General features: G+C 48.3%; 1 protein-coding gene across 10 annotated transcripts in view; it reads right to left on the minus strand.

The window, feature by feature from the left end:
- AGAP1 (ArfGAP with GTPase domain, ankyrin repeat and PH domain 1) overlaps window positions 1–12,180 on the minus strand; it is a 379,248-nt gene that overhangs the window by 296,541 nt on the left and 70,527 nt on the right. For 2 of the 10 annotated variants that reach the window (XM_054830060.1, XM_054830054.1), the window contains exon 1: window positions 1,471–3,268. The exons of 4 other annotated variants lie outside the window; for them this stretch is intronic. In XM_054830060.1, coding sequence (XP_054686035.1) covers window positions 1,471–2,671 — 1,201 coding nt within the window. In that variant the 5' untranslated portion in view covers window positions 2,672–3,268. Of the gene's footprint in view, window positions 1–1,470; window positions 3,270–12,180 lie in introns of those variants that run through there. 4 more of the 10 variants (XM_054830055.1, XM_054830056.1, XM_054830058.1 and 1 more) reach the window with 3 other exon arrangements.

Below are 12,180 nucleotides of genomic sequence, written 5' to 3' on the forward strand. Positions count from 1 at the left end.
GCTGTGTAGCAATGGTTACTGATTAACTAAAAATCTTCAACTTATCTGGGGCTGAAAGGACTGTGCTCCAAGTATACAACTGTACGCTGTTAAAATAGAGTAGCAGTTTAAGCATATTGGCACAGGACAGGCATAAATAGTTGTATGAAGTAACTCTCTGTTGTGGTTACCTCAAACTTCAACCAAGGTCAGACCACAATTTCCGTCAAGATTATTAGAAGCCCACATGAATGCCTCTACATCAATAAAATACTACAGTTCTCAGTTACTAGGTCTAAATATTTGGCTTTCCTCCTCGTGCCTCAAACTCCGGGCATACTCCACTCACAGCAGGACGTCTGGATCTGCAAGGGGCTGGCAGCACCACGCAGCATCTCCTGCTATTGCTTCCCCAGCATAAACCACCCCGGCCCAATTCTACAACATCCTCTGCCCTACCCGTGCCTTACAGAAAGCCTAACTTTTCTAATTGAGAACTGTATTTTTAGAAAAGCAACGACTTACAGATTATTTGCCACTTTGATAAGCACTTAGTGCTCAAAGGCTATTGTAATTACTAGTTAAATGTTTCACCACAGATACCTATTACAGATTTGAAAGGCACAGGTACGAAGAAAAGCATGCCATCTTACAACGAAGCACCACAACCAGCATTTCTGGTTTAACGCGTCCCAGGGAAGGATACCGGGATCCTTTCAGATCCTCAGAGAGCAGCTAGTCAGCTCTTGACTTCCATCCCACAGTAAAGCTAATTTTCAAGTTTTTCTTGTACCCTAGGTATTCGCAAACCCCAGAATTCCCAATCTGATTTCCATCTAGCGTTAGCCACGCTTTGGCTAGTTAAAGATTTGTACAGTTAGATAAAATAATTCAAGGAGCACGGCTTCTGAGTTTTTCAAAAATATCAAACTCAGTTGAAGTTCTTCTGTGACAGAAGATGTTAGCATTTGCATCAATAGATGCTAGCATTTACATCAATGTTCACCCACTTCTCCAAAGCGAGCAGGCCTATTTCTGACCGCCATAACCCATCTTTAGGATTACAAAACTCTCTCCAAAAGGGGAGAGTCCCAGTGCTGCGCAGCACTGGGCCACCCAGTGACCTATATACAGCAGCACTGGAGTTTAGCTTCCACTCCATAATTAAACGAGCTACACTCGCCTCACTCAGCTGTCCTAGAAAGCACAGTCAATCAAGCCAGAGAGTGGTTTTTGGTTCAGGAGGCACACAGCTTAACCCACCCCCGTCAGAGCTGCTGCTACGTGATGCACCTGAGAAGAAAGCACTAGCACACACTTAAAAAAACCCCCGTATCCACTACTGCATACGACCATCACATATCCCCTCTCCTCACACATAAAGGCCGCTTTACCCCACCATCCCTTACCACCGTTTCAGAGCTTTGGAGCAAATACACACACACACACACACACACACGCATCCCCCCGAGATGAGACAAGGAAGGGCACCTTTGTGGGGGGACCCATTGATGCTCTCGGAGCTAGACTGCATGTCCACGGTGGTTCTCCTGAGGCTGCTAAAATAAGCCCTGGACCTGGAGAAGCTGCTGCGTGGGGACCGCCCGTGGGGGCTGCCGAAGAGGGCGGAGGTGCCGTCCTTGCGGGCGAAGATGCCGCTGAAGAAGCGCAGCAGCCGGTGCTCCTGGGCGGCGGCGGGGCCCTCCCGGCCCAGCCGCTCCGAGAGCCGCTGCAGATCGCTGTTATCCAGAGTCCGGTTCTTGCTCTTGCTCCGCTCCCAGCGCTCCAGCTGGGAGAGCGGGTCCGCCTGGCTCAGCACCTCGCCCACGTCCAGCGTGTTGCGTTTCTCGGGGGGAACGACGGGGACGACGGTGGTGGGGGTGGCGGCAGGCGGCGAGCCCCGCGCCCCGGCCCCCTGGCTCGGCGGCGGCCCAGGGAGGCAGCCGGAGCTGCTGTGCCGCCGCACCCGGCTCAGCGCCCGCATCCGCGGCAGCTCTGCCCCGCCGCTCCAGTGCCTGAAGCTGAAGCTCCGCCGCAGCAGGCCCGGCTGCCGCCAGGGGCTCTGCCCCCGCTCCCCCGCCTGCGGGGCCTCGCCCGAGCGGCCTGACGGCGGGCCGCGGGTCCCCGGAGCCCCTTCCTCCTCATCATCATCATCGTCGCCCTCCTCGGGGGAGGCTCCGGCTCCGGCTTCGGCCCCGCCACAGGTGGCTGCCGGCTCCCCGCCGCTCCCCTCCGGGGAAGGGCTGCCCCGCGGCCCCCCGAGGGCGAGCTCGGCAGGGAAGGGCTGCCCCGCTCTCCGCGGCACCTTGAGGCGGCCCAGCTCCAGCTGCCCGGTGCTGAGGGTCCTGAAGTTGCGGAAGCCGCAGGGGCTGGGGACTCGGTCCCGCTCCTCGCCCTCCTCCTCGCCCTCCTCCTCCTCCACCAGCAGCAGCCCGGCCCTGGTGAGGCTGGAGGAGCCCGGCGCCCGGCTCCCCCCCCGCCGCCCGTGGCGGGGCAGCTCCGGGCCGGGATGGCCGCTCTCGGGCCCCAGCAACTCCTTCTTCACCATGGTCACGGAGATGCGGTAGACGGTTTTCCTCTGGGGGGTCCCCCTCTGCATCCTCTCCGGAGAGGAGGCGGCGGCCGGCGGCTCGCTGCTGTCCAGAAGATACATGTCTCCCCCCGCCGCTCTCCTCCCCTCAGGCAGCAGCATCCAGCCCGGGCATCGCGGCGTGCCCGCCGCCGGAGATGGAGCTGCGAGACGGATGTGGGTTTCTGGAACCGCGAATCGAAAATGCAGAACCACAAACCACTGCAACCCAATAAAAAAAAATAATAAATTAAAAAATGCGCCCGTGTCACACCCCGCTCGGGGAGTCACTCCGCTGCACACCGCGGGGCTAGGCGGCCCCCGCTTCAGCCGCTCCGCTCCGGCATCGCTCCCCGCCGCCGGACGGCGTCCATGTAAGCGGCATCCAGCCCTGCCGGCCCCTGCCGAGGAGACATCCAGGGACGAGTTAAATCCATGCAGCAACCGCACGCATCCTCCTGCGGATCCCAAAATGCATTGCTGGGGAGAAGCGCGGTCCGGTATTCAGGGGATTAGAGCAGCAGCAGCCTTCAATTTCATTGTTTACAGCAAGGCTGCACGTTTGCGGATCTTGCGTCTTTTTTTTTTTTTTTTTTTTCCCCCCTGCTTCCCCCCCCTCCGCCGGGTAAATCCGATTAATATCCGTCCTCGGGATAGAGGAGAGGCGGGCAGCGTCAGCCCGCTGCCCCGGCTGGGCTGGAAGGGGGCCCGTTTGGAAACGAAAACGCCGCCGTTCCCAACCGCAGCGGGTGCAGGAGCGCCCGGCCCCGAGGCGCACGCCCCTGGGCGGGCAGCGCGGCGCAGCGCCGGGGCGGGCAGGCAGGCAGGCAGGAGGGCGGGCAGGCAGGCAGCGCTCGGCCGCGGCAGCCGGGGCTCTCCCAAGCGCCGGACTGGAGTTCCGCCCGCCGAGGAGCGGGAGGAAAGCGGCGAGGCACGATGCGGAGGTGGGGGAAGGCGGGGGAAAGCAACCGGGCTCGCCCGGGAGGAAGAGCGGACTCTCATGCAGCACTTGTTTTCCCTCTCCCCAATCTACTCTCTGAAAAGGAGTGGTGTAGCTACACCTCATGCTTCCTATCCAACAGTCTCAGGATTTATCCAGGCCCACGCAAGGGCAAGGCCAGCATCACCCATGAACTTGGACCAAGGCTTAGACCCTGAGTCCGCTGTGCATCCTGAGACCTTAACAGTCTTGCCTTCTTAACAATGAAGAGTCAAAATTACCCAGAATTGACTTATTTTCCACCTGTGACAACTGCAATTGTCCTTAATAAATGTTTGTTAACCCTAACACTTCACATAATTAAAAAGCCACATTACGACATGGTTTAGTCATGCAAAAATCTGACCTACTGTATCCTTCACAACCATTGGTTTCAACAGAACCTGGATCTTCTACAGGGCTGGAAGAGAGTGCGATACGCACTCCTTTCACACCCAGCTTGCCAGGTCTCAAGCAGTCCACATCAGAGATCAGTCGTTAACAACCAACAGATGCCACATTAAAAAAGTCATTAGTAAACCATGATTGCAGACACCAGAAGTTAAACAGCATTAGGAGTAAGGTTTCTAGGTTCCACGCATAACATGCTTTTAAGGGTCAAGCTTCAAAAACTACCTTCAACCGCCTTTCCAATTCTACACTCAAACATCTTTTATCAATGCCAGTAAGATTCAAAACCAGTAAACATGTAAAAGTGAAAATATAACTCAAACAGAAGAACACCCCAAAGCTGTCAAGGCAGGTTACCCCAGGATGGCTTCAAAAATCAGAGAGAAGAGAGCAGAGAAGACAAAAGCTTTTACTTGGGTGTTCCCCCCAACCAGTACCGCAGTTCCAGATGGCAGGACACAGTGGGACAGACGTGGGATGAGCTGGGCAGGACATGCCCACAGGAGCATTTCCAGGTGGGAGGTTGTGTTCTCACCCAAGAATAAAGGACGCTCTGGGTTACAGCTATTACACACATTAGTTTATTGGTGACACTGGGATCCTGCGACACGCTGCAGATCGATTACCAGTTGGAACACAGTGAATTGCTGATTTAACTCACTTCTTCAGATATGACAGATGCTGTTGTCTTTAACACTGAATAATCAACATTTATTATTCATCTTGGCTCTATTCATCACAGAATAGATGTTCAGATACCTGATGTTCAGCAGATACCTGATTAAGACCAACTGCAAACACTGTCCTAAGAACAACCCAACACGAGCTCACGCTTGACCACCCTGAAAACAGTTTCCAGTTGCTTTTAAATGCCTGTTCACCAGCAGAGAAGGGTAGTAGATTTTTCCATTTCTCTGACATCTGAACTTCCAGTATGTATTTCTAAAAAAGGGGGGCAGAACCTGTTATGAAAAATGGGTCTAATGAGAAATACAGAAATAAGAATTAAACATACACGCGTCACTAAATGCCAAACACCTAAACCCACTGGACTTCAGCCACCACAACGCAGTGTAGCACACCGACATTGCAACTCGCCGATCGCATCCTCCACCCAGCTCCGGGCCGCACTTTCCAGTGCGCCGCTCCAGGAAAGCGGGCTTCTTACCCGGGGTGGAATCAACCATTTTTCATCCTCCCGGGATGACAGACCCCTTCAGAGGAACCACTTTTAAGCGCAGACAAATAGCCGGCACATTCCTTCAACCCTCTCCAGAGCATCCTCCCCCCCCCCTCCCCGGCGGCGGGCCGTGCCGTGCCGAGCCGAGCCGTGCCTCTCCCCGGCAGGCAGCTGCCTGGGAGCCTGCCCGCGTTCGCTGCCGGCCCCCCCGAGGCCGTGCTCCGGTCCCTGGGCTACAGTCACAGGGATGGTGCAAGTATTTATATGGATCATGGGTTCGGGATGCTGCAACAGCTCTTCTACAGGTAGTAGTACGTCATAGCTAGAGGTTGCTCTGATTGATTGCTCATCACAACTTGCCACCCTGCAACTTCTTGTAAGACTTCTTGTAACACAACCGACTTGGCTGGCAGTCCAAAGACCATCATCTGCGGGTCCTGTCATCTCTCTTCACCATCAGACAGAGAAACTACCCCAGCTTTAAGAACTCTGCCGTTAGCTGGCCATACAATATCAGCTATCTCAGAGCAGGGGCATAATTCACAGAACAAGGCATTTCATTTCTTATATTCTGTAAGAGGTCCAAAATCACCGCGGAGGCCCTATGCAATACCTTAACTTGAGGGTTTCTACCCATAGCCCGCTGCACTCACCCCAATCGGGCTGAGATCCAGGCGACTTGAGCAGCAACAGCACATTCCCCCCTGCCCTACTGCTCCTCCCGTCGTGCAATTAGCACAGATCCGGTCCCAGAACAGGAGAAGTCCCTCAGGCCCTGGGACGAGAGCAGCCAGAAGCCACGGCAGCCAACCCAAACAACTCATTTGGCTCAAAGCCTACGCCGTGTGTCCTGAAGGGCCCTCGGCAGCAGCTCCCGCTTACCTTTCATTCTGCGGGCAGCCGGAAGCACGGAGCATCACGTACACGCACGATAAATATGGGGCTTCGCCAACAAGCTCTGATGACGCAGGAGGTTATATCCCTTTTTTATCCCACCTAACTCAAAAATTGCAAATTGCTATGCTACCTCCAAAACACCGTGCCTGACGAAGTCTTACTCTCCCTCCAAGATATCCACACGGAAAAGCAGTGCCATGTAAATCCCCCATTCAACGTGCCATTAAAGGGTCATATTCATCATTTTTCATTCTACTGCCAAGGTCACACCTATCTATACTACTTTGAAGATCTTCATCAGCGACAAAACCAACTCCCAGTGCATCTGCAGAGGCAACGTAAAGCCGTTTGAATATGCGGAATATAATATTTTGATTTTTCACACAAGAAGTTGGCTCATGTCACAACACTGCCAGCAAACAAGAGAAGCACTCTACTGTAGAGTCTCACAATTTCCAGCAACAAAACCAAATCATTTATTTTAAATCGACACAGTGAAACATGGGTGTCTCAAATACATCTTTAAAATGCTTCGAGCAATCTTCACGTGGACTTCTGCCTTGCACAGCCTGCTTCACTTTAAAACCGCAGTGCTGCAGTACCAGCTGCATCTGTAGCGAGACACTGTGCAGCACTAAAAGGCGGCCACAAATTAAATACTACAGATTTTAAAAAGGACAAAAAATAAAATGATCAGAAAAAGTGTAAAGGGGACCCCATGAATACAGCATCCATTGCTTCCCAATCTGAATTATATTCTGAGTTGAGTTTTGCATCATTGCTGATGGGGTCACCGGCACACAACACTGACTGCTGAACATGAACAACTGTGGGGACGACCATGCTGGGAGGACAAGCCTTATTACCCTCCAACAACTGTAAAGCAAATTCACTGTAACCATCTAATATCACTGGTACTGACTTTATAAAACAAAGAATTATTAAATCATGAAGTGATGTAAAATAGGCTTTGCATTTTCTCTTTTCCCAAGAGCTCTTTGCAAAAAGACTCTTAAATAATTCTTAAATTCCTTATTCTCAATTCCTTACAAGTATTTCACATTCTGCCAGCAGATCCAAGACAACCAACACTCAAATGTAAAAGCCCAGACAAGGAGAAACATATGGCTCATATACATCTCTAGCATTTGAGCATTAAAATTTCAATCCTGAGACAGCCTTGACAGGTCAGCCTGTTTTGCTGACAGCTTTAGGGGTGCACGACCCTTGTGATGCTGCTTGATTAATATGCCTGTTTTGCTTTTTATTGGACAACTGCTAGTCATTCAAATCTTCACTGCTCTCATCGTCAGTTATTAAGGAAAAGCAGACCTAAATTTAATGGTTTTGCACAGTGCAGGTTAAACTCTAGACACACAGTATCATTCTAAGTAGTTATTCCTTTAACAAATTGATTGTGGAAGACGAAATTAGGTCACCTGAACAATTCTTGCAATAATTCAGATGCAATTTCACTTTTCTAGAGCTACTGTGCTCCATCCGCTGTTTGTCATTACAGATCAGTGTTCAACGAGGAAACAAGAGAAGACATCTGGCCGAGAACAACATTGTGCTGGAGGGTACCAGCAATACAGAGACCAAACTCGAGGTCTCTCTCAAGCCACAGGGTTTACATTAAGGCACTGATCTGTGTTCTTCTGTCACTATGCACTTGTCCGTTAAAATAGGCCTGAACTCACTGTAGGCAATTCTTTACTAAGACAAAGAACGGAGACAATCTCACAACAATACACAGAATAGGAGCTACCAGCGAGAAGTCAGCATTTGCTATCAATAATGGTCCTACTGTCAATGAAATCACATTCCTGTCCTTAAAACACGGGATGCAGGAAAGTGAACAAGGGTGATGGGATGCGCAGTAAAAATGCAACTCAATCATTTGTCTTTCACCAAAAGAGAAATAAAGTGTTTACGTGTCTGTATTTAATGGAAAGTGAGGTTGCAGCAAGCCCATTCAAAGCCCAAAGGCTTAAAAATGCCTCCACGCATTGCCTAGGTCTCCGAGGTGGGTCACGGGACACCAGGAATCGGCTTCACCTGGTCAACAGCTTCAAGAAAAGCCAAGACAGAACAAACATACATGTAAGAAGCACTCAGCCTGCAAACCTACGGCGGTTCTCAGGCAAAGGTCTCGGCACCGAAACAGAAATCCTGCCAGCGGCCGCAGCGGTTCATCGCAAAACAACTCAGGGTGCTTTCAAACTCCAACGGGTGCCAACCCTGCTCCAGGAAGGTGATGTGTCTCATTGCCAGGTTGATTGCGCCAGATGGGATAATACAGTCTACAATACTTTTCCTTTTAATTAAGTGCGGATTTTAGTACTTCCTTTCATATAAATTATGCTTATTTATGCACTTGATAGCCTAGAAGGCTCGTGCTTCGTGAGAATATTTTATAATATAAATACAATAATGAAAGATCTTTGGCTCCTACCCATTCATGAAAGATGAGTGAAGGGGAAATGGGAAAAATAAGTTAAATCAATTATGATCTTTTTACACCATGATACACACAAAAATATGGTTTTTAAAAAAATCTGTTCTTGGACAGCTTCAAGCAAATTCCAAATTCCATATAATTTCTCATGCCCAAGTGCGGCAGATTTCATCACTGAAATTTACTTAAAAGACCAGAACAAACCCCATTTTTTAAAAGGGAAAAAACCACAAAAAGTCTTCAGTTTTTCTGCATGACTAAGATTATCCTTCTGATTTCTGCCCTCAAGCTGCTGGAGCCATTACAATTAATATATGTTGCCTATCCATCTGCTTCTCTTCAGCTTAAAAACGAAACAAAATACCTGCCTGCAGTTAGATTTCTACTGAATTAAACAGGATAGTCCTAAACAAACAGGCATCCAGAGAATTAAGTCTGCAAGATTCATCTTCCCATTTTAAGTAAAGTTTTTTTTAGATCACATCATCTGACAGAAGAGTCACAGCCTTTTGCTGCTATAGAACTTAATTGAAGCAGCAGAGCAGGCAAAAAATAAAACAAATTGTAGAAACAACTTTTTTTTTTTCCTTCATTAATACTTTAAGCTAAGACACTAAAGCTTGCAGTACCTGTCCTGACAGCTACACGGTGAATCCTCACATGGTGAATCTGCCCGGTGAAGGTGGCACAGTTAACTTGGTTTACAATTCTGTTGTTCCCCCGAAGCCTTTGATATGGAACGAAAACCGTCCCCATTTTGTGCTCTGCTGTATCACAGCATTTTAGCGTGCGGGTAGTAAAAGCTCACGTAATCTTGTCAGCAAACTCCAGTAAAAGGCCGTAGGTGAACCAGACCAGTGTACAAAACCAAATCACTACGGGACTTTATATGCAAACATTAAATGTTAAAACTGAGGCAGCGGGCAGTAACACTATAGATTATCATCATCATCCTCCTGGGACACTCAGAGCTGCTCGAAGTTGTCCCTGCCCCTGCAGTGCTAATATTGAGTTATCTGCAGTTTCGTCTGCTCCTCCGGGGAAGGAACAAGAGTTACCGCTCTTTGCAGCCCCGCAGTCAGCTTGCCACATGACTCCAAAACTCAGCTTCCGCTTTAATCCAAGTGTTTATCCAAGCTGCCAACGTATATCATCTATCCATCAGAATAACTTTAGAAATATGAATTCTGTAACTTCAGTTCACTTCCAAGTAGGCTGCCTGTATAACCTACATGATGCTTGCTTGCTATTCTTCTCATCTCCTCAGACAGGGATAAGCAGCAGCAAGGCACCCCGGCCATCTGATAGACGTTCAGAAAAGGATCAGCTGGTACACCCCGAAAGGGCTGCTCCATCCTGCCCTTCCAGCGACCTGCAGGCAAAGCTTCCGAGGACAACCTAGAAGATAACTCATCTTTCACACACCCAGCGTTCCCTTAAGGGGCTGTTAGCAATAATCAAAGTTTGTATGCAATGTCACTTCAGAATCTCATTTTAAATACACAGGTAACAGATATAACAGCCATGTTTGTCTCAGTAAGAGACAGTACAAGTTTCAGAAAATCCTTACCTCATTTTGAAAATTATTCCTTTCTTTCTAAAAGGTAAGAGCTTTTTAGCTCAGACTATTATGCATTTCCTTTAATCCCCCTCTTGTGCACAGTAAAATATTCTGACAGGCAGCATCAATACACAGTTCCAGTCCCTCAAACTCAGGATTGCAACTTTTGCTTATTAGGTCTGCTGTTTCAGTATCTCACTGAGCAGGAAGATTGCCAGATGCCTGCTAGCTATCCAGTGTTACTCATTTTTAGGCCACTTTCACCTCAAATCATATACACACTTAAAGAGACTGTACTACAGTGAGGAAAAAACCATATCAAAACTCAAGAAACCACTTTTGGCTAAACTGTCATATCACAAATATTGGAAGCATGTGAATTTGTGATTAATGACACAATCTAGTTGAGTAAAGTCATGCCATCTGCATGAAGCTTAGACTTATGAATTCAGAGGCTTCAGGTTTTTTGGAAAGGTATTATTCCAAAAGCATGAAGCCATCAGTGTAAGAAAAAGGGATGTGCTGTGACACCTGGCACTGACACAGCCGTCTATTAACTAAGCAGCCTAAGAACTAGTGGCTACACCTTTGACTAGTGACAAAAATGTTAGTGTTAACCAGGTACGCAACATTTCTCTGAAAAGTTGTCATAACACGTGGTATATATTTGACTCCAGATTTTTGACCAGCATGCAAGAAAATTAAGCAAGCAAAGAACAGGAATAAAACAGGGACTATCGTCTGGTCTCATCTACTGGTAGATAGCAGACACACTCTCGGCTACGGTGTTTGTACTACAGGTATCGTTCTGGATACAGCTATTCCATACTCACATTGAACATCTCTCAGGGAAGAGAGGCTTGTGGCGCAGTTACAACTTCACACTCCCTTTTACAGCTTTAGAAAGAGTGCTGGTTTTCACTCAAACACAAGCCTACTCCAGAACTATATATATATATACACAGAGTTATGTATACTATATGTATTGTGAATTTTCTATGTATACATCAAATGCATCTGCACGCTAAGCCTATGGCTTTGTAATGGAATTACACAAGCATGCCCTCTGACTCAGTACAAAAGCAGACAGAAACTGCTCAGAGCTCTAACCCTCCAGTTGCTGTATTCAATAAGCCACCTACGTATTTCAGAAGACTTGCATTAAAAGTCTGCGTAATGCCATTCTGTATCTAAACCAATCGTGACATCTGCAAAAGCTTTTAACATCTGCTGAAACTTTCTAAAGCTTCTGTTTTCAAAAACGTAGAACAGCAGTAAAGATAATGTAATACGCAAGCAATTGAGTAGTAGTGTTTTCAAGTCACCCTGGAGCTAAGAAGCCAAAAAGGTTTAGCAAGTACAAGGATGATGGGTTTGGGTAGGTACTTTTCTGAGAACTACATAGTGACCCAAGGGGCACTGAAGTACATAAAACAGAGTGGTAAAACAAACAATGCAAATCAGCAAACCTAACCAGGTTCAATTCATAAAGTCTTTATTTACCCAGCAGCTACACCTGCACACCTACCTTTAGTTTTACAACTCTGCTGCTTTTGCAGCTCTACCCTGGGTTCTGCCCCTCATATATTGTATCAAGCAAGCCTTTTTCTTGTCTGCCACAGCCCCCTTTTCTTTGGCTTCAGCTAGTTACACAACAGAGTACAAATATTTGTGTCAAACCCAGGATTACTTACACTTCTGTCTGCAGCACATGTATCTCAGCATGCTCCATGCACAGCCACCAAAGAGAATGGAACTACTGCTGGGTATTTGGAAGCAGGAAAAGGAGGGGGAGAAAATAAGCTTAGAATTAGACTAGAAAATAACCCAATGACAGATAATAGTTGCTTGTATGTACGAACTAGTTAATAATAGGCCTGAGAGTCTGTCAAAAGTTGACTCGTTAAAAATAATGCAGGACATAGGAAGTTTAAAGCAGGGGGGATAAAGAATAAAGAGTGCTTCAGAGACCTCTGGCAATCTTTGGCTCATACAGGGCCACCCGCCAGGCATCCTAGGAGAGCACAGGCACACCACGACCACGCTCTTCCTGGCCCCACTCTATCGAGGGGCTGCTGCCAGGGAGCTGACAGTGCCCGCTACTGCGTCCGCGGCATCAGCAGCATCCTCAGCATCAGCCATCAGC

This window comes from Grus americana, chromosome 6 (genome assembly GCF_028858705.1).
Source record: "Grus americana isolate bGruAme1 chromosome 6, bGruAme1.mat, whole genome shotgun sequence".
NCBI lineage: Eukaryota > Metazoa > Chordata > Aves > Gruiformes > Gruidae > Grus > Grus americana.